This window comes from Tympanuchus pallidicinctus, unplaced genomic scaffold (assembly GCF_026119805.1).
Source record: "Tympanuchus pallidicinctus isolate F22 unplaced genomic scaffold, pur_lepc_1.0 scaffold22, whole genome shotgun sequence".
In the NCBI taxonomy this organism is placed as follows: Eukaryota; Metazoa; Chordata; class Aves; order Galliformes; family Phasianidae; genus Tympanuchus; species Tympanuchus pallidicinctus.
This window is the reverse complement of record NW_026294739.1, coordinates 24,397,477-24,417,127: the sequence shown is the minus strand read 5'-3', so window position 1 is coordinate 24,417,127 and position 19,651 is coordinate 24,397,477. Positions and strand designations below refer to the sequence as shown.

Here is a 19,651-nt window from a genome sequence, read left to right as displayed (position 1 = left end):
CCATAAGAGGCGAGGCGGGGCGCGGCGCGCCGGGCCCGCGGTGAGCGGCGATGAAGCGCGATCGGCGCGGGCGGTTCCTGGCGGCCGCGGGCGGCTCCGCTGCGGCCTCCCCCGAGTCCCGCAGGCGGCCCGCGGCCAGGGGGTCCGCGGAGGGGGAGGCCGGGCCCGAACCGACCGCGGGGTGGGCCCCGGTGGCGGCGGAGGACTCCGCTTGGGCACGGCCCGGGGGGGCGGCGGAGGCAGGTGAGAGCTGGGCGGGCCAAGGCCTTCGGGTGGGGCCAAGGGGCAGCGGGGGCACGGGGACGTGAGGGAGGCTGCGAGGCCTCGAGTGGCGCGAGGCACCGATTGCTGCCGTACGTGGGGCCGTAGGGAGCAGAGCTGCAGGCCTCAGCCTTGCTCCGGCCGTGGGGCTCGGAGGGGGGGGGGGGCAGTGGGGAGCAGCGCCCTGAGCGGCCCCATCCCAGGGCGCTGATCTGCAGGCCGCGGCCTTGATCTGGTTGCCGTCAGTGGCTTCAAGTGAGGGCAGGGATGTAGATGGGGAAGAAAATGTTGGAAACGCGGCAAGAAAAGGCCCTGGGGGTCCCCGCACAGCGGCAGCCATGGGGGAAGCGCACGGTCAGTGCCCTTAGAGCAGAGCTGTGGCGTCGTTCTTTGCTCTGAGGCAGTGGCCACTCCGTCCTTGGGAGCCTCCTTGGTTCCCTGTGCGTGGCTGTGGGACCGTTAGGGTGTTAGGAACAGTGCACTGGGCAGGGTGGGATCTGTGAGGCTCTGGCTCACTGAGGGCTGTTAATACTTTGGAGATAAGCACTAGAGAAGAAAAAGAAGCACTTCAGCTGGAGGACAGTGTTGTGTTGGTGGAAGCTTGTATGTGTGAGAGCTTTGAGAAGACCGGAGTCAGGTCTGGAACAGCCACCCAGGGGTGCTGGGCAGGGATGTCGTAGGTTTGTGGGTGTTGGTGTGGAGCCCCTGCTCTGCTCTGACTCACAGAGGTCTCGCTCCTCCCAGTTGTCCTGTGTGATGCTGAAGCCAGGACTTTGAAGTCAGCCTTGGCTTGAATCGAGGGATGGGGATGTTGTCTTCCTTTGTGCCAATGCCCTCGGGCCGCAGCTGGCTGCGTGCTCCTGCAGCAGGCACCGTGCAGCTCAATCCGGTCCTTGTCTCGCAGGAATCGGCAGAGCCCTGAGCACCGGATACTGTCGCCTCTGCCACGGGAAGTTCTCCTCCAGGAGCCTGCGCAACGCTTTTGGGAAGGTTCCTGTGATGGGGGAGAACTCAGAGAAGCAGCGCCGCGTGGATCAGGTCTTCTTCACGGACTTCCAGCGGCTGGTCGGGGTGGCAGTGCGCCAGGACCCCGCGCTGCCCCAGTTCGTCTGCAAGAAATGCCACGCTCAGTTCTACAAGTGCCGCAGCGTCCTCAGGACGTTTATTCAGAGGGTGAACGCGTCTCCCACAGGCCACATCAAGTCGAAAGGAAAGTACGTGCAGCTCTGTGCTCCCGGTAGTTACTGGGAGCGATGGATCGCTGCGTGTTCAGCACGGCCCCTCTAATGCTACCAGTGCTGTTCTGGCTTTTGCAGGAGCGGTGCGGCCCCGGCCCAGCCTGGCGTAGAAGGAGGTGCCTCCTGTCTGGGTGAGTAGCTGCTCACAGAGCTGCCTCCTCCAGCGGGGAAGGGTCGATTTTCAGGGGTGTTGAGGGCAGGGCGGTTCTGGCGTACAGCGGGAAGCAAAGAGCAGCCTGTAGGGTGCCTCCCTGCCCTGCTGCCACGCGCCTCGGTCCGGGCGTGCAGAAGGAATGGGTCTGCAAGCACTGACCCCACGCCTGCTGCTTCTCCCCTTTCAACAGTTGACCTGATCACCTCCAGCCCCCAGTGCCTGCACAGCCTGGTGACGTGGGCACATGCCCACGCCGGGGGCTGCCAGTCGGTGCCGAGCCTGCAGAGCGTGTTGTCCTCTGAGTACTGCGGGATCATCCGTGCCGTCTGGGGCTGCGGGGATGGGCACGACTACATCATGGACACGGATTCTGACTGTAGCACGGTGCTTGTTGACAACGCCTTGGCTGTCAAACGGGAGTGGAACAAGAACGTGGCGCAGCGCCTGACGGACAACGGGGCAGACAATGCCGAGGCTGTTTCTGCTCCCAAAGCCCAGCATGCTCCAGTAAGGACAACTCCTTGTCAGCAGCCCGCGAACAAAGGGACCACATCAGTGCCACTGAAGTTGGAGAACGAGCCAGCGCCGGACAGGGATTCGTCTGATTCTCAGCTGGACAACACAGCCTCGTTACAGGAGAAAGCCCTGCCCCAGCCCCTGTCACCTCTGAGCAGTGCCACAGGTAAGGGATTTCCCTTCTGATCGCCCCCCCCAGGACTCTGGGTAAGGCAGAGATCTGCTCAAGGAGCACTGCTGGGCCTGGGTGGCCCTCCTTGGGGACTGGTAAGGTCCTCAAACTGCAGCTCTGAAGTGCTAGTTGTGCAGGGAATCAGCTCTGCTCTTGCAGAGGGAAAGAGGATGTGAAGCTTTGGCTGGCCCAGCTGCCCTGCAGCCAAGCTGCTCTCCTGGCCTCTGCGCATCGTTTTCCTCTCGATGAGGGGGTGAGATGTGGCTGTCCAGCTGGCTGTGTGTACCTGCCAGGACCACGTGGTCCTGCTCTCACCAGTCAAGTGGTGCAGAGTGGTCCCTGTCTGTTTGCCAGGTGGTTGTTTGGGGTCAATCCAAACCCTATCTGTGTGGGGGGTCTTCCCATCCCACTGTGACTGCAGGGCAGTGTGAGCAGCGTGAGGCGCTTCTGTCTGTGCAGGCAGCCTTGCTCTTGGGCTGCCTTAATACAGGTTTGCTGCTGCGTTCTTTTCTCTCTTAAAATTTGGGGCTTACTGCTGACTTTGAGTTACAGAAGTTGGGATCTGTTGAGCTCTGGCAGTCACACGATATGTCTGCTGCTGGAAAGAGAAAAGGTGGTTGTAACACACTAGGGAATGAGGCTTTTGGTTGCAGAGCAGTAGTGACTGGGAAACCAAAAGGTGCTTGCGGGACCTGCAGGGGCTCCTTGCCTGGGGTGCAGGGGGAATGCTCCCGGAGCTCATGAGGCACTGGCTTTGATTTTAAACAATCATTAACTCGTCTTGGAGCGCATCTTTTTTGCAGTATGGGCCACCATGAGTTAAGTCAGTGCCTTCTCACCAGCTGCCTCTGGCTTCTTTTCACTGCTTTCCCCAGTAACGTACCTTGTTCTCTTTCATTCCCTAGGACAGTTGAGTGGGAAGCAGGTTCTGTCTGCAACGTCGGATGAGCGGGTAAAAGACGAGTTCAGTGACCTTTCTGAGGGGTGAGAGAAGAGTGGGTTTAAAACAGCCTTAATGTCTTCTTTGCGAGTATGAAATGAGCGCGGAGAGCTTCTCCTGTCCTCTGAAGGCCCTGGGAGGTGGCACTGAGGGGCAGGGAGGCTCCCTCCCACGTGCTGCAGGCGCAGCGTGCGCTGGCTGTGGGCACGGCTGGCTGTGCTGTGCTCTGCCCCGTGCTTTGGGACAGCAGGGCCGTGGCAGGGCAGCGTGGGGCTCTGCGTGCTGGTCGTGCCGGTGCTGGTCCCCCTCCGCAGCTGTGAGCTGTCAGTGTGGGCTCACAGGCAGGAGCTGCTGCTCTGAAATCACCCTGTTTGTGAGCAGGGAGAATAAAGAAGCCCGAGTTGGGATGCAGGCTGCTTAGTGGTTGTTCTGAGCCAAGATTTGGCCGAGCCTTCCAAATCCAGGGACTGCAGCTGAGGTGTGTGAACAGCTGCTGGTTAGGTGGAGGTTCAGAGGGGCCAAGTGCAACCTGACTTTGGTGTGTCAGCTAAATCTGTCAGCTGTCATGTTAAAAGCACCACGGGAACCTTCTGCTTGTTTCCTGGCTTCAGAATTAATTGCTTCTTGTGTAGCTTGGGATTTAAAAACAAACAGAAAGATGTGGCTGCTCCACATGAGGAAATACTGAACGACCCGTAGCTCAATTAACCTGTGCCAGACATTTATATTACATTCTTGCTCTACAAAATGACTTTTCTTAGTATAGGAAGCTGTTACAACATCAGGCCCTCTCAGAAACAGCCATTTTTGTTCTCCTAAAAGTGGTTCAGTGATTCTTACAGAGATTAGTCCTCAAAGGAACCAGTTCTGCTATTTGCTGTGCTTGGGGGCTGTATTTGTTTTGGGAGATGGTGGGGGAGGAGAACACGTGGAGCCTCAGTGCTGTTCTACGGGGAAGGTAAATGCTGGGAACGAAGAACATGCTGCTGTGCTGAAGTGTCAGCCAAGTCCTGTTTTGGTAAAGGACATTTTCTCTCTTTCTCAGAGACTTCTTGAGCGATGACGAAATGGAGAAGAGAAACATGCAATCTTCAGACGACTCCTTCGAGCCTTACCCTGAGAAAAAGTGAGGGGCTTTCCCTGCTGTGCAGCACAGTGTGGGCAGCTGGGTGGCTGAGCAGGAGGGCTGGTGCTGCCTCTGCTTCCTGGGGACGGGGTGGGCTCAGCTGGGCAGGCTTTTTCCTGCATGGCCCTGCACTGAATACATCAATGTGGCCTGCTTGCATTTGACAGCACGCTCCTGGTGTTGCCAGGCTCAGCCCCCCGGCCCGGTGTAACATTCAGGGGCAATTAGGTGGGAGATCTGGAATCGACATCAATTATTAAACAAATGTCCTTTTTCCTTCCTGGAGGGTTTCTAGCAAGAAAAGTGACGGCAAAGAAGCGAAGAAGGCAGAAGAGCCCAAAGTAAGGAAGAAGCCAGGGCCAAAACCAGGCTGGAAAAAAAAAATCAAATGTGAAAGGTAATAAGGAGCAGTCTGTGGCTAGGCTGCAGTCCCAGCTCGAGGCCCTCGGCTGACAGCGAGCCTCTGCTTTGCAGGGAGGAGCTGCCCACCATTTACAAGTGTCCTTACCAGGGCTGCACAGCTGTCTACAGGGGGGCAGATGGCATGAAGGTAAGCTCAGGCTTTGTTCCTTCCTCAAAGCTGCCAGCCAGCAGCTCAGCAGCAGTTCTTGGAATGAGTTGTGCTGTGTCCTGTGAAATCCCCTCTGCCGCGCTTGCGCCCAAATCCATCCCTGCTTTTGCACAGTGCTGGTGCACGAGGCTGCCAGGATGGGTGTCCTGCTTATTGTGGGACCCCAATTCTTTTCTCTGGAGAAAACACAGCCCCGCTCTGTGCCCATCGACCAGCAGTTGGAAGCTCTGTCCTTTCTTTTCAGAAACACATCAAAGAGCATCATGAAGAAGTTCGGGAGAGGCCCTGTCCTCATCCAGGCTGCAACAAGGTGTTCATGATCGACCGGTACCTGCAGCGCCACGTGAAGCTCATTCATACAGGTGCGTCTCCACAGCCTCTCATCACAGAGTTCAGGTGCTACCAGCATGGGGTAATTCCTCTGTACAAGGCTTGTAGCAAGGCTGTGGGGGCTGTAGAACTGTCTTCCTGGTGTGTAAGTCTGCAGCAAGCCTTCATCTAGGGGACTTGAGGCGGGAGGAGGAATTCAGGCTCCCCTAGGAGCCATGGACAGCTGCTTGTGTGTTTTGTGTGCTAAGAAATGAGCACAGTGGGTGAGTCTTTCCTCATTTCCATTGCAGAGGTACGCAACTATATCTGTGATGAATGTGGGCAGACCTTTAAGCAACGCAAACACCTCTCAGTCCATCAGATGCGGCACTCGGGAGCAAAGCCCCTCCAGTAAGTGTACCTCATCATGCCTTCGTAGCCAAGAAAATGGACAGGAGGAGTCAGGAAGTTGTGCTGAGCTCTTACTGTCCTCAGTGCCGTGTAATTCTGTGACCCTTTAAATATTCATCCACTTCCCCACTGTGTGTCTGAGCTCGAGCTTCCCTTTGCTGAGCAAGTCTTGCCCCTCCTATGCCTGTTCTTCAGTGCTCAGCTACAAGCAATGAGCCACAGACCTGAGAATGATGATGCTCCTTGGCTTGGGTGGTTCTAGAAGATGCTTTAAGCCAGCTGTTGAAGGCTGCAGTATTCTCTTGCAGCTCCTTCCTTCTATTCAGTGCAGGAAAACATGGGCTTAGTCACTGTGACAAACAGCTTGGGCTCGGGCTGTGGCTCTGAGCTGGGTGCTGAGCCCATGCTTTGCCTTGCAGGTGTGAAATCTGTGGCTTCCAGTGCAGGCAGCGAGCATCACTCAAGTACCACATGACCAAACACAAAGCGGAGACGGAGCTGGAGTTTGCCTGTGACCAGTGTGGGAAACGTTTTGAGAAGGCCCATAACCTTAATGTCCACATGTCTATGGTGCATCCTCTGACCCAGACTCAGGACAAAACCAAGCCCCTGGAGTCAGAGCCCATTCTCCTCTTAAATACATCAGGGACTTCAGAAAGCCAGGCAGTAAAGCCAGAAGTGACTGCACAGCAAGAGCCCACCTGAGGGGGACGGGGAAGCTTTCCCAGTCTGACCCCACAGAAACTATATGGCAGAGTGGAGATTTTTAATCTACGTTTTAGTCTCCAAGGAACTCGATGGAATTAGCTTCAGCTTGCTCAGAAAAAGCTTGTTATGCTGTGATTCTCCATGCTCACGTCTGATTCAGCAGTGTTGTACTAAGTCTGTCTAATCCAAGGGGAGTGGATGTTTGGCAGCACCCCTTTGTTGTCCCCCTTCTCCCTACGCACACAGTTGTAGAAACAAAGTTGGCCCACAGCTGTTCCCAACCTGCACAAGCTGCTGCCTGCTCAGAATTGCCCCCGGGTGGCTGTAAGGGTACGTATGACAGTGGAGCAACTTAAAGCAGGCGTTTTGTTTTGGAAAGAAAGAAAAATCCTAAAGCAAGTCTAAACTGAAGTTTGTAACCTACTTTTTATTGTAATGAGAGCTTCATGGTTATGCTTGTAATAAATTATTTACAAAGTAATTGGAAAGAAACAGTGCTAGTGGGAAAGGTAGCGTGGTGTCTTTCCCTTCACCTGCAGGCAGCGTGTTCTGCTCAGCCTGCTCCCTGCAGCAGTGTCGCTGTCACTCAGAACAGGAGCAGCTCTTCATCCACCTCCATGGATGCAGCAGGCCGGGAGAAGTGCTGGAGGGTGGCTCCCACCTCTGGGTCAAGCTTTTCACATGCCTCCAGTAACTGGGGAGAGAGTAAATGGCAACAGCCCTGCTCCTGCTTCCTCCAAGCGAGTTACAGCTGCACCAGATCGTTCTGCTGCTTCTCAGCAATGTGCAGAAGTAGAAGGGAGAGGTGCTGTCGCTGACTCAGGCAGAAATAACGGGCTTTGCCAGACAGCACGGTGGAGGGCTGGAATTTCAACACCTGTCACTTAACTATGCTTGCTATTTTACTTAAGACTGAGCATTAAGCAAGCGGTGAGCGCAAGGCTGCATGAGAGAATCGTGGTTAATGTTGCTGAGAAAGATGAAGCCTGCAGCTGGGGAGGAGGAGGAGGGCTGAGGGCTGAGGCTGTAGCACTGGTTGAACAGCAGGTGTCCTCCACAGCTCCAGTGTTACAGAAAGGTACTGCAGAGCGTGTGATAAGCAGGCAGCACCAGTGCAGTTGGAGTGTGGCATGAAAGATACGCAGTGAGCAGACAGTCATCTCAGAGTGATAGAAGAGGAAACACTCACTCACCAGTCCTATGTTTCCAAAGCTTTTGGCAGGGCAGCGTGGAATTGCACCCAGGAGGAACTGACGGGCTGTAGAGATCACTTCTAAGGGATCTGCCTGAGGAACTCAGAAGAGACAAGGTAGATCAAAGCCCAGGGCAGTGTCTCTCTCAAGTCTCAGTCCCTACCTCCTGAACTGGAGAAAGAACCATTATGCTGTACCCACGGTCTAGCTACAGGTTGGGCAGGTACCTCCATCACTGCCTACGTTCATCCTAAGGTCCCATACAAGACAGCAGTGAGGCATCTTAGGTTTCAGGCACCAGCAGGACAGCAACACCTGCAGGGTTCTCTCCACCTCAAGCTGCATGCCTGCAAATGCAGCTCCACAGCATGCCACCACTTTGTACAGGGAAGTGAGAACAAGGATGCTGCAAGCGGCGTTGGGAATGGATCACAGATATGATTCAGAGTTAGAAGAAATAGAGACTGAGCTTCACCCGTGTGTTCTGCAGGGCCTGGGCCTTTTCCTACCTGCTCAGGCTGGGGCAGGTCTTTCCCTTCCACAAAGAGCTGAAGCAGCTGGATGTAGAGATTGAGCGCCACGTAAAGGAAGAAGTGCTCTCTGGTGAGCAGCTCGTGGTGGAAGCCGGAGGTAAGGCTGTGGGAAATCATGCGTGCACCACCTGGTCAGTGCTGGTTCAGAGGGAAACACACGGGGCAAATACAGCTGGAGCTCCTGCTACCACTCATCTTACAGCTCCCTGCTGTGTGCAGGGAAACTTCTAGCAATATATACAGGGATTCTTCAGCAGCAGTCCTGCTGGGATGCACTGTTCTCTCGTGCACAGCTACCAGAAGAGCTCGGCTCATCCCCAGGCCAGCTGCAGTGCCTGTCAGTCACCACCCACATCCTCCCCACAGGCATTCCTTCTGAAACCAGGACGTTACCTGTAGAAGGCAACAGGCAAGAGCCGGCTGTGGCGATCCGAGGCTGCGCAGCGCAGGACAGAGTATTTTCTAGAGCCTGCAACAGGCACAGAAAATCATTAGGCGCCTTCACCTTCGCTCTGCTGCCTCATGCAGCGTCTGCACAGCTTCTTCCCAGCACACAGTAAACCCTAATGGTGGGTGCAGTGACCCTGGCAGAAGGAAGCTGTTCCTTTTAGGCTTTTCCTACGAGATGAAACAATAATTGAGTTTTGGTCGCTCCTAATTAGCAGCCAGGTCACCATACTGCAGAGTAGAAGCAGCTTTTAATGAAACTCTTTTTTGCCGTGCAGCCCACAAAAGCACCAGAGTTCCTCCTTACAAACACACTCATTAATCAAAGAGATAAAGCATTACTGTCCAGCACCAAACCTCACCCTCTCACCCCTTGGAGGAAGACTCACTCACCTTCTTCTGCTGACAGGAAGAGCAGTGGCCAGGATATGCCCCTCTCTTCCAGGCACTGCAAGATCTCCAGGGCCCATTCCAGAGACGTCTGAAAATCCACACCTTCCTGGGTGTCAGAAAGGACAGTTTGTCTTAGGTTTTAACTGTACCAAAGCAGAAAAGTTTCAGTCAGAGATCGTGCACGTGAAATGCTTTAACAGAGGACATCTGGGAATGTAGCCCAAGCCTTTCTCCTCACCCGGGGGCTGAGTTCCTCCCTGGGCAGTCAGGCACTCTGCAGTGCAGGAGGCTGCATCACCAAACCAAGTCACAGCACTGCTCACTTGAGCATCATTTGCAAAGGCAGAGGAAGCAGCACTGATGAGCAGCCAGCTCGCCACCAGCATGCTTCCCAGCTTTGCTCCAGAGAGATGCTCGAGTTCTGCATCCCCCCCCCCGCTCCCCACAGCCAACTTCCCCCCTCTGACCTCTCCAGTGTCGGTTAAGAGGATTTTTGCATCACTCATTTCACTCAGAACAACCTTCCCGATCTGTTTGCTGCAGATATTTCTTTTCTCAGTCACTCTCCTGCCTCCCTCAGAGAAAGGCTGGGACCAAATGACTATTTTAAACTTGAATCTGCTCCCTGATCCGACCTGTCAGCTGATTACACAAACAACTGCACTTCAGAATGGAGAAGATGACAAAGGGACAGAAACACACATTGGTAGGCAGGACGTTGCTTAGGGCAGAGAGCTGCTGAAAGAACCTTCTTGTCTTTGCTCTTCTGTTTTACAGCATTAAATCATTTGGAAATCTGTGTTCCTCCTTGTTGCAGAGCCCCTCTCCTGTGAAATGCCGTGTGTTTCCAGACTGGGGAAAGGTGTCTTAGAACAAAAGTGAAATGCACAGAAGCCAAGATAGGAGATTCCAGAATGGGAATCAAGGGAAGAGTGAAGTATGAGCAGGAGACTAGAAACTGTAAGACTCTCAGGACGAGAAATAAAAGCTACTGTAGTGAAAGGGAAGATAATATCAGACAGGAAAATACATTTTCAATCTGATCTGAACAGAAGGGCTTTCAGCAGGCTGTCTGGGATGTTGCAGATCCTTTCCTTCTGGCAGAGCAAGCTACCAGCTTTTAGAGTACTTGTGCAAAGCATTTTTAGGCAGCAAACCAAGCTGGTCAGATCTATTTGGTGTCATGAGAATCCCCTGAGGTCTGAATTTACCTTTGGTGCTATTTTTGCTGAGATTAGATCCATGAGTGAGAAGAACAGCAGAGAAACAAGAAACTGCAAAGAAAAGAGAGTGCAGTTAGTTGTATCTGCGGTGGTGACTCAGAACTTAACACTTTCCAGTCAGGAAATAACATTTCATCAAGTGAAACTCAGCATTCCCAGGCTGGACCCAGATGAACTACAAGCACTGCTGCTGTTTTCAGGTGAAGGCAGTTTCAACAAGGCAGTCTGGGACCTGACTTGGTTCATTGCTTCTCGAGGGAAATCCCATAAAAAATTCAAAGCAAGTAAATCAGACCAAAAAAAAGACAAGTTATTCCAAATACAGGGAAAACTAAGCAAGCTACCACAGATGTAAATCTGGGAGAGAGCTGGTCTGAGTTAACAACCTGCACGCCACAAGGAGATGCTGTGCAGCTTCCCATCTCAGCAGTGCGCTGTAATCCTGTCCTGCCACACATCTCTGCTGCCCTGGATCCCTACCACTCCAATCAAAGTGGTTTTATAACCCAGGGAAGTTAAAGTAATGCTTTTATTTGTGTCACCCCTTGAGTTGTACAACAAAACCTTTTCTGTGACTGTTGCCCTCTGAGAAGGAAGAGGGCAGAGCCAGACAGCAAGCTATGCACACAGCAGGACTGGGTGCACACAGCAGTAAGGCAGGGAAAAGAGCAGAGAAGCATTGCTTCAGGTCTTCCCAGTGTCCTCCTCCAATCTTAAGGCAGATTTTTAAGGTCAAAGTTGTCATCATTTCACCTGTACCAAATGCACGTATCACCTTGGTGAGATCAGCTTCTGATTAATAGCTTTTGGCTCTAGAGCAGTACAAACAATGGTGGATTTGATCCCACAGCAAGAAGAGCTGCTACCACAACTCCTGCCCCAGGGATTAAAACTTCAGAGTAAGTCATAAGGCACAGGCTCTGCATAAACAAGATTTACCTGTGAATTTCTCAATATAGAGACACTCCCCACTCTGAGCTTTGGTCCCTGCAATCTCCTCTAGATAAACACACACCGCTGCCAGGACAGCAGCCCGACTTCCTTCTCAGCAGAAGGCTTCAGGGAATTCCATTTCTGTATCTCTTTACCCCTTCTGCCAAGTTTCCAGAATGAAGATCAACAAGGATTTCTCCTTTGTCAGTGGGAGAAGTGATCCTGGAGAGCTGAACTCCCCTCCTCTGCAGCACTCTCTCTGTTTTTCAGAGCAGCTGTTCAAACAATCTTCAGTGACTTCACAGAGAAGTCAGTATCTGAGTTAGAAGTTTAAACACCTTTACCTGCAGGATAAATATTTAGTGACTGGTAATTTACACTGCATTCTACCAAAAGCCATCAGCAAGATTTCACAACAGGGTCTAACTGAGAAATGGTGTTCCAGGAAAAGGCATTCTGCTTTCACTTTTTAAGCGTGGAGAACAGCAGACATTTAAAATGAGTCCAGTCTTGCCTGCTCTGTGTCAGTTCCCAGTCTCCTCAGTGCATTTCTCTCTCTTCCTCGTGGTGAGTGCTGTTGAACAGTGCAATGCAGGAAGGCAGCAGAAATCCAAGGAGGGCCAGAGAGAGGGAAAACCCGTCCTGAAGAAAGGAAGCTAGGAAACAAAACCAGCATGGCATGGTTTGAGAGAAGGAATCATAGCTGTAAATGAGGAGGGGATTCAAGGGCTTTGGCAAAGTGCTTCAGTTTGTGATTGGGCCAAAGAAAAAGCATTTTTTCTCCCCAGCTTTCTCCCTGCTGCTGAACAGTGTGGAGATTGTTCAGAGAAATTAAAAACAAACAGTGAAGCAACAGCCAGTAGCCTCCCAAAATCTCCCTTACCACAGGTTGGGCAGCTAATTAATTACCTCTGTACAATGCTGCAGAATCACGTGCTTATTGCCTGCAGTAGTGCATAAGATTCTTACATGGAATGTCCAACTCTAGGGGAAAAGCTGCAGGATGCTGAACAGCCAGATTTACCACGGGGGAATGATATGGAGAGGGAAGGAAACAGCTGAGAAGCAATCAGCAATTTCAAGAGATCTGAAATTCACCACATCCAGGAGTGCAGGGTGTGACTGATGAACCAAATGACTCAACAGTGTGCTAAGGCCATTTCCAGTGTTTGTCTAACAAGGATTCTGCCTTCCAGTCTCCTCTAAAAAGATTCCCTTTCCTTATGGTGAAACACTCTGACCCACGTTACGCAGAAGGCCAGGCTAAATGATTATAGTGACCTATTCTGAGTTTGAACTCTACAAAGGAATCTGTTTACAGCTGTCCTACAAGCCTCAACCCACGTTAGCATTTCTTTCTTTTTGCCTGCTGAAATCCAGCCTGTCTCAGGGATCAGGCATCCAGGAAGCCTGTCCATCAGAGCAGGTCTCCTGCCTGCAGATCAGTGTTCAGGTCCTCATACACACCCCATTGCTGAGGACTGGCATTCCCTCAGTCTCTCCAGTTCTTCTGGAAGCGGAGCACCAAAGAGTCTCTTCCACTGAGAGCAAAGTACTGGCTCCAACTGTGGCCACCAGAGCTAGGAAGAAAGCCAGAAAGCAGCAGTGTTAGCAGCAGCTTGCCTAGCAGATGTTTGTAGTAATGCATGCAAGCTTTCTCAGGCAGGTAGTGAGAGGCAGGTTTTTTCCTCCCCTTAATGTAGAAGCCCACACACATAATACACACACACATAATAAACACAAAGAAGTTTCAATCCTGGAAATGCCAGGTGGGTCATCCATGATGGTTTGTACCACGGGGCCCTGAAGTTTCGCTTGCAGGACCTGAAGGAGCTCAAAAATCAGTTGTTCCACAAAGGGGATGGATGTACTTAGAAGATGCAACAAAAACCAACTACCTCCAAGTAAGACAGTGTGTGAAGGGTAACATGGAGAGGAAAACAAAAAAGTGCTTTACAGAATTTGGGGTTGGCATGTACCCTTCTGTCTGCTGTCTTAAAGTCTGTTCCTCCATTCCACTTCTGCATGTCCAGAGCTGGGAGCAGAGGGTATGCTGAAACACTCTGCATTTTTCCAAAGGCACTAACAATCATCCCTTACTTCACAGTTTGCCTTAAATGAAGTCTAAAAGATGCACTTTAAATAGACAAGGAATATACATCTAATGTTAAAAATAAGGACAAAACATGAAGGGTTACCACTGCAGAGAACAGCACAATGGGACACTTGGTTTGGCACGCTGTTAGAACATCGTTGACCCCTTCTGCTGATTCTTCACAGTCCAAGCTGGCGTTCAGCAGGCCCTGGGTGAGGACAGATCACAGGATGTCTTTGCTGCTTTGAAGCACCTCCCAAACCCATCTGTTAACTAATCAAAGATAACTGTAGGGGTCAGCGTGGCCCTGCAAAAGAAACACACACCCAACAGCTTCTCTTTGTTCCACCTGCTTTGCTGCACTGTATTAAAATTGGTCTCCACCATTAATTCCTGTTAATTCACTTCACTTCCCTGGACTTCTTTGTGCAGTTCACACCAGTGATTCTCAACAGAACCGTGCAAGTGGCACATCTCAGTGTTAAGAACAGCATACAGTCAGTATGGCCCAGTAAGGAAACTGTTCTGGCTGGCAGGGACAATAGAGCAGAATACCAAAGGCAGCTCTTACCCTGAAGAAGTGTGCAGTGATGTCATAGGAGAGCGCGTACCCCCTGGAACAGCTGTTCTTCTGCAGCACAATGAGGAAAGAAAAAGTTTCATTCCTTCCTTTCTGAAACACCATTTTCCTCAAGCAGATTCCAGTAGCACAGAATCACCCTGTGAGACCCCAGCTATCAGCTCTGGTTACAGAAATCTTTTCTCTCTTAAGCAACATCACTCACTGGATTGAGCTTTGCAGTCCCAGCACATCAGTGGCCCTGCTTGCTGTGCACAGCAGCAGTTTGACTAATGGTCTCAGAATGAGTAGCAGTATCTGGCTGTGCCTCAGGGCTTGGAAATGCTGTCCATCAGGGTGAATAAATAGAAATGCTAGCTATCCTGAGCACGAACAATGCTCTGCAAGACCTCAGAAAGCTACAGAGATGTTTTTGAAGCTGAAATTCCCCCCATTCTGATATATGTTAAATTGGCTGCATCTTAACTTCTGTCCTAAGCGCGAGCTGAAGGTCTCTAGCTAGAGCACTGACCAACAAGAATCAATCATCTGGCTAACCACACGTACCAGCTCGGAGTTCACATAATGAAAAAAGTCTTCACAGTCCAGCAGAGTTTTCTTTCCTTTTTGACAAGTCGCGATCAGCGCGGATGCAGGGAGCCCCACCAGAATCCTTGGGCAGGGAAGAGAAAAAACAAAATCAAAGTTGTCACCAAGATCTGAGCCCGTGCTCTCAGAGCACGACTTCCATACCTGGGGCAGTTTGTGAGCATGTCAAACACAACCACCCCAAACATCTGGACAGAACCCATACAAGGAATTTTTACAGTCGCCCGGAGAAGAACCTGCATCTCACTGAGATCCACAGACCAAAGGTGCTATCAAGGCTCAAAAATGGAAATGCATGCTTATCTTGGAGCAGCAATATAAGGATGATTAGTGCAGGTGGTGGCATTAGGGGTGTTGCTGGCTATAAAGAGAGTCCACAAATATGTGCTGGCCATGGAAATCCAGTCCATCTAAAGGGATAACTGAAGGCCCAAGATGGCACACAGAAGCATTTCAACCATGTGGGTGCTTGGAAATAAGCACCTCTTGCACATTTGCTACCAGGATGCACAGTGTCATTTATTTTCATGTGCTTTGTGCTCCAAAGGGAGGCTACCCAGCTGCACAAATACACAACAAAATACACAACACATTTGTTTAAGGCATTCCCAGCCATTCAGGTCTGCATTTACCTTCTGTGCAGCAGCAACTCCTGCTGCCTCCACAGCTGCTCACCCAGAGCAGAACCATGGTGTCTGTCTTTCAGCCTTCCCTGGAGAATCTCAAACAAGAAGTGTCTCTTGGCATCCAAGCAGCCTGAAAGTGGCCTTCGCCTACATCCCAGCTCGAGTACCATCTCCTAAACAAGGCAGGGCAAGGGGGAAAACAGCCTTTGTCAGGGCTGCACATCAGTTTGCACTCAAACCCTCTATGATTCTCCAAAGCAACACACAGAGATCAGTATCTCTATTTCCATGCCATTGCTCACATCTGAGAACTGAACGTCAGTCTTCTGTACGCTGACATAATAGAAAAATGTTAGGCCAAATTCAAGGACACTGATGCCCTTCAAAATCTGAACTCACCTGCAACTTGCAAAGAATATCAGGACTGACTGACCTCAACTGGCCACAGCTACCCAGGTCGAACCTGAAATGAAGAGACACCAGGTAACCACCCCTGTTCACCCATAGGAGAACATAATTCAAGTCGCATCAAATGGCTTCACACAAGCGCACAGCTCTGACATTAATGTTCTTTAAGTAAGCTGCAGATGAGACAGCAACTCTCCTCTAACCCTCCTTCCTTATTTTCTAGCTTCAGCTACTTCCCCAAGGGCACTGACGCTTGTCTGGCCAAACAAATACAAATACAAACTCAACTTAAAAGAGACACACAGACTACGGACTCTATCTGTGATTTCAGATCCAGACCTCTGTCACCTAAAGCAAGATTCTTATGCAAAGACCAGTGAGTCACAGAGCCACCTCCCAGCCTTCATTTGCAGCCAGACCTGTAAGAAGGGAATTGCTTCCACCATGGGGAAAATATGTCCCCATGAAGACACAAGCTGACAGCTCCTAGCTTGCCTGGTCATTAGCAGAACCATTGCTCCTGTAGAAATGCAAGTCATGATACAGAATACCTTTGTGAGAAATCCAGAATGCAGTCGATAATGATGCCACATGCCTTTTCCAGGTCTCCATCACAGCCACCAGAAGCAGAAGGTGCTGGAAGATACCACTGATAGATAGCCCAGTAATGGAAGTCCTGCCTGCAATATTGAAAAGAAGGTAAGGAAACTAAATGCTGTAACAGATTGGTTTGGTTTTTTTCCTAACCTTAATGTAAAAGGAAGCTCAGCCAGCAAGTTAAGTGCTATACCAGAACACTGCATGACCAGATGTGAACTCTCTCTTGCTGCTGGGAAATTACTTGGAAGGACTGTATATGCAGGCTAAGGGATGTATTGGTGAGCTTCTCAAGTTAAAACACATCTCACCCCAGCGTTGCTTGAGCTTTGTAATTCATTGCTTTAGCCTGTAGTAAACAACAGGCATTTGTGTCCCACAGAATCTTCTTTACTTTGTTGTTAATCTCCTAACGTTAAATGCTTTCTCCTAATTTGAGTGGGGAAGGATCTTGAAGCAGCCCCACTTTAAGAGAGCACCTCTGTGGTTACCTTTCTGAAGCAGAAAGAACATCCTTTTCAGGGTGCACCTCTAGCTCCAACAGCAACCACTCTCTGAAAGATAACTGGGGGAAAAAAGCGATTTAGAGATCACAGCCAGGCACAATCCAGTACAGATTGAGAGACATTAAACTGGAGGCACGGAGCCAAGGAAGTTCCTGAACAATTTCCTCTGCAGAAAAATCTAAATCGAAGCCCTACGAAAACCTACAAAATTGGTTACCTGAAAGCAAGTCTGTAGAGCATCTCAGTGACACACCAGCACAGCCCTCTGACAGATCAGAATCAGATCACTTTGTAGACAGTACACAGTGGGAAGGGAAGGCTTTTTCTCTACTGTTCCTGATAATTTTCTTATTGATACTGTATATTGCATCAAACCTTGTGGTTTTGCCAGTAAACAAGACACAGAATCTTCACTTCCACTTTTCTATTTCTGCCTTATCATCACCATCAAAACCTACAAACAGCACTGAGCGCGTGGCCGACCACAACCAACGTCACCCAGCCGTCATCCAGCTCCTCGGGTGCCACACTGGGATATGCAGCTTTTATCAGCAATAAGGGAACTGCAAAGGGCAGAGCTGAAAAGTGAGAATCCCAGCGTGACCTTAAGCCGTGGGACAGATTTATACCTGGAATGCTTTTCCCTTCACAAGCTCTTGAAACCGCGCTTGCTTCCATAAACAGAGGCTGGCTCTTCTGTAGTTCAGAGATGGGCACGTCAGGGAACTCCAGCCAAGATCAGCCTTACCCTCCTTGCTTGTGATTCCCCGAGCTTCCAAGCTTAGCCGTGGCACAACGTGCTGCAACTGAAACAGGCAGAAAAACAACGTGTGTTTCCAAAAGAGCCCCTTTTTGTGTGAAGCTTCTGTGTGAAGCTGCCAAACAAGCAAATGCACAAAATGGCAAGGCAGCGTGCTACCAAGGTGTACTTCTATAGTTTTCTGTGTAAAGTTACAGCTCCATAGGAGTCTGCAGTGAGAAACTGAACTGAAACTGATTTTTCTCGTAAGCAATGTGTTTCTTTTTACTTTTTACCTTTTTAACAAGACTAGGAGGCACCAAGGCACACAAATCGTCACAAGAAAAGGATGAAAACTTGCACAATAGATAAGATACTGCTGCTGTGCAGAACCTGATTGAGAAAGAGAAAGAATTTGGCTGTCAGGTTGGTTCAATTGTATCTTTTCCCAATCACGAAAGTCCAAAGACAGAGCGTTAAAAATGGTTTTAACCAACATGTTCAAAACCTGCTTACTTTTGAGACCATTTCTGTTTGTGTGCATCCAAATGCAAATGCAGCCCCAATTTTAGAACCAGCAACTAAGTCGAAGCTTCTGACAGCATCCACTCAGTCCTTTCTTTGGCAAGCATCAGTCAGCACGATGCCACGTCCTGTGGGGCCACCATCAGCCTGTCTGGGCAGCACCTCCATGCAGTGCATACACCCACATATGCTCAGGAAATCCTCCACAGAGAAACAGGAGCTTGGCCAGCATCCTTCCTGTGCCAAACCTAAGCCACTGTGCTGGGAGTGAGGAACACAGGGCAGGTATCAGCTCACCTTGTGCAGAAGGAAAGCGACTCCTCCGTCCTGCACACCAGCAAGCAGCTCCAGAACTCAGAAATGGAAAGGACCTTTTCAGCAACAGGCTGAGAAATCCCAAAGTCTGCTTCTATTTCAGGAATTAAAGATCTGGATTCACATAAGTGGATCATAAGGGCAGCTAGTCCTAAAATATGAGCATCGTTCAGGGAAGGACCCTGCAAGACAAATGGAAATAATGAACTGGAGAAATAGATGTGTTCCATTTGCAACAGAACAGCTATCTGCAGAAAAATCTCAATGAATCAAGTAGGGCAACACTGCAAAATCCACTGACCAATTCGCTGCTATTATAACAATTTAGCAGCTGAGAGGCACCAGTTAAAGTAAACATGTTCATATCTCAGAATGCATTACCATACCACAGCAGCACTTCTGCTGGAATACATTCCTCTTGCATTCCTGAGAGCAAGCCCAGGCTATTTTTCTGAAATGAGAATCTTTGGATGCCTGAAAGCCAGTGAGGCTCCTTCACTGTGCAGTCCAGACAGGTAGATGCCCTGGAAATGGAGCCAGGATACCTTTAGCACTCTATAACCGTAGGATTTTGGTCTGGAAAACTAACCTGGTGATAAATAAGCTGGCAGAGCCTCCCCAGGAGGGCAGGTATGAGACTCCTGTGTCCACACATCATCTTCACAAACAAGGAGAGACACGGCCCCTGCCTGCAGAAGGTAAAAACCATATCAGCATGTTACTGTTTGTCTTTTTATCCCCAGTAGAGGAAGTGTTTGGTTAGGGGTTAGGGGTTCTCTGATGGTTAAGCACAATGAATGTGAGCCGTACTTGCCCATAAATACAGGATAATTACCATTCTTTTTAAAGGCTCAAGGGAAGTGTCATTTTTAGAGCATCTGAACTGAGGACCCCTACAAAGGCACGATCTCGACCAGTACCCTGCCTCAAATAATTGACCACAGGTAATCAGAGAAGAGTTCTGATACAACATCAAGGAGAGGAGGAAGCTCCCTGGGGCACAGAGGCCTTTTTCAGATGGCTAGAATAAGAGGAGCAGAGGCAGAGCAATGAACAGGAACATAACACAAAAGGAGAGTAAAGGAGAAGTAATATGATGAAGTCCTTTTTAAAAAACAAAGGGAGGGGTTTTCCTATGGGGCATTCCTGCTTAGCTGATAGCAAACAAACCAACTTCAGAGAATATCAGATGGGAGGATGGGTTTAGAAAAAGAATTCTGGAAAGCTCTTGTTCATCACAGCTCCTTTTCATACAGGCTTTCAAACAGGTTTGCCTACTCCTGCATCACCACGGCGAAACAGCTTAGAAGAGAGGTGAAGATGCACTGGTTGCCAAAGCATGCTGTGCTGCACAGAAGCAGCCACCCAGCCCAGCACTGCCAGCAGTGGGGATCCCAGGCATTCTGTCAGTACACTGGAGTTCTCCAGAGTGTTTTTCCACTGAGGTGTTGATTGTAACATTGATAGTCTTCTGTCACATCATGAAGGAGATGGCATTAACAGAGTCCTTCCAAAGCAGGGCAGCAGTGCAGGATGCGTGCCAC

General features: G+C 50.3%; 2 protein-coding genes across 3 annotated transcripts in view; one reads left to right on the top strand and one right to left on the bottom strand.

Annotated features, from left to right (window-relative positions):
* The first annotated feature begins 35 nt into the window (after positions 1-35).
* On the top strand, positions 36-6,903 carry ZNF276 (zinc finger protein 276). The gene is made up of 11 exons (XM_052685631.1): positions 36-243; positions 1,166-1,475; positions 1,578-1,630; positions 1,844-2,335; positions 3,247-3,325; positions 4,327-4,407; positions 4,694-4,804; positions 4,882-4,957; positions 5,223-5,340; positions 5,599-5,698; positions 6,118-6,903. The coding sequence occupies exons 1-11, from the start codon at positions 51-53 to the stop codon at positions 6,401-6,403; spliced, it is 1,899 nt and encodes a 632-aa protein (XP_052541591.1). The 5' UTR covers positions 36-50; the 3' UTR covers positions 6,404-6,903.
* The window catches only part of FANCA (FA complementation group A), a 32,365-nt gene continuing 19,527 nt past the window's right edge, over positions 6,814-19,651 (bottom strand). The window contains exons 25-43 of one of the 2 annotated variants that reach the window (XM_052685629.1): positions 18,697-18,796; positions 18,090-18,289; positions 17,564-17,660; positions 17,158-17,334; positions 16,514-16,587; positions 15,977-16,105; positions 15,417-15,480; positions 15,024-15,190; positions 14,350-14,455; positions 13,795-13,854; positions 13,327-13,431; positions 12,596-12,708; positions 11,643-11,784; positions 10,184-10,246; positions 8,973-9,078; positions 8,526-8,601; positions 8,109-8,235; positions 7,600-7,692; positions 6,814-7,100 (exon numbers count right to left, since the gene is read on the bottom strand). In XM_052685629.1, the coding sequence (XP_052541589.1) occupies positions 6,993-7,100; positions 7,600-7,692; positions 8,109-8,235; positions 8,526-8,601; positions 8,973-9,078; positions 10,184-10,246; positions 11,643-11,784; positions 12,596-12,708; positions 13,327-13,431; positions 13,795-13,854; positions 14,350-14,455; positions 15,024-15,190; positions 15,417-15,480; positions 15,977-16,105; positions 16,514-16,587; positions 17,158-17,334; positions 17,564-17,660; positions 18,090-18,289; positions 18,697-18,796 (2,107 nt within the window). In that variant the 3' untranslated portion in view covers positions 6,814-6,992. The other variant, XM_052685628.1, reaches the window with a different exon arrangement.

Bases quoted from the DNA above. Each gene is read 5' to 3' on its own strand.
- ZNF276 (XM_052685631.1), top strand. From the start codon at position 51: ATGAAGCGCGATCGGCGCGGGCGGTTCCTGGCGGCCGCGGGCGGCTCC. The intron at 1,476-1,577 runs GTACGTGCAGCT...TGGCTTTTGCAG, and splicing joins CACATCAAGTCGAAAGGAAA to GAGCGGTGCGGCCCCGGCCC. The intron at 4,408-4,693 runs GTGAGGGGCTTT...TCCTTCCTGGAG, and splicing joins GAGCCTTACCCTGAGAAAAA to GGTTTCTAGCAAGAAAAGTG.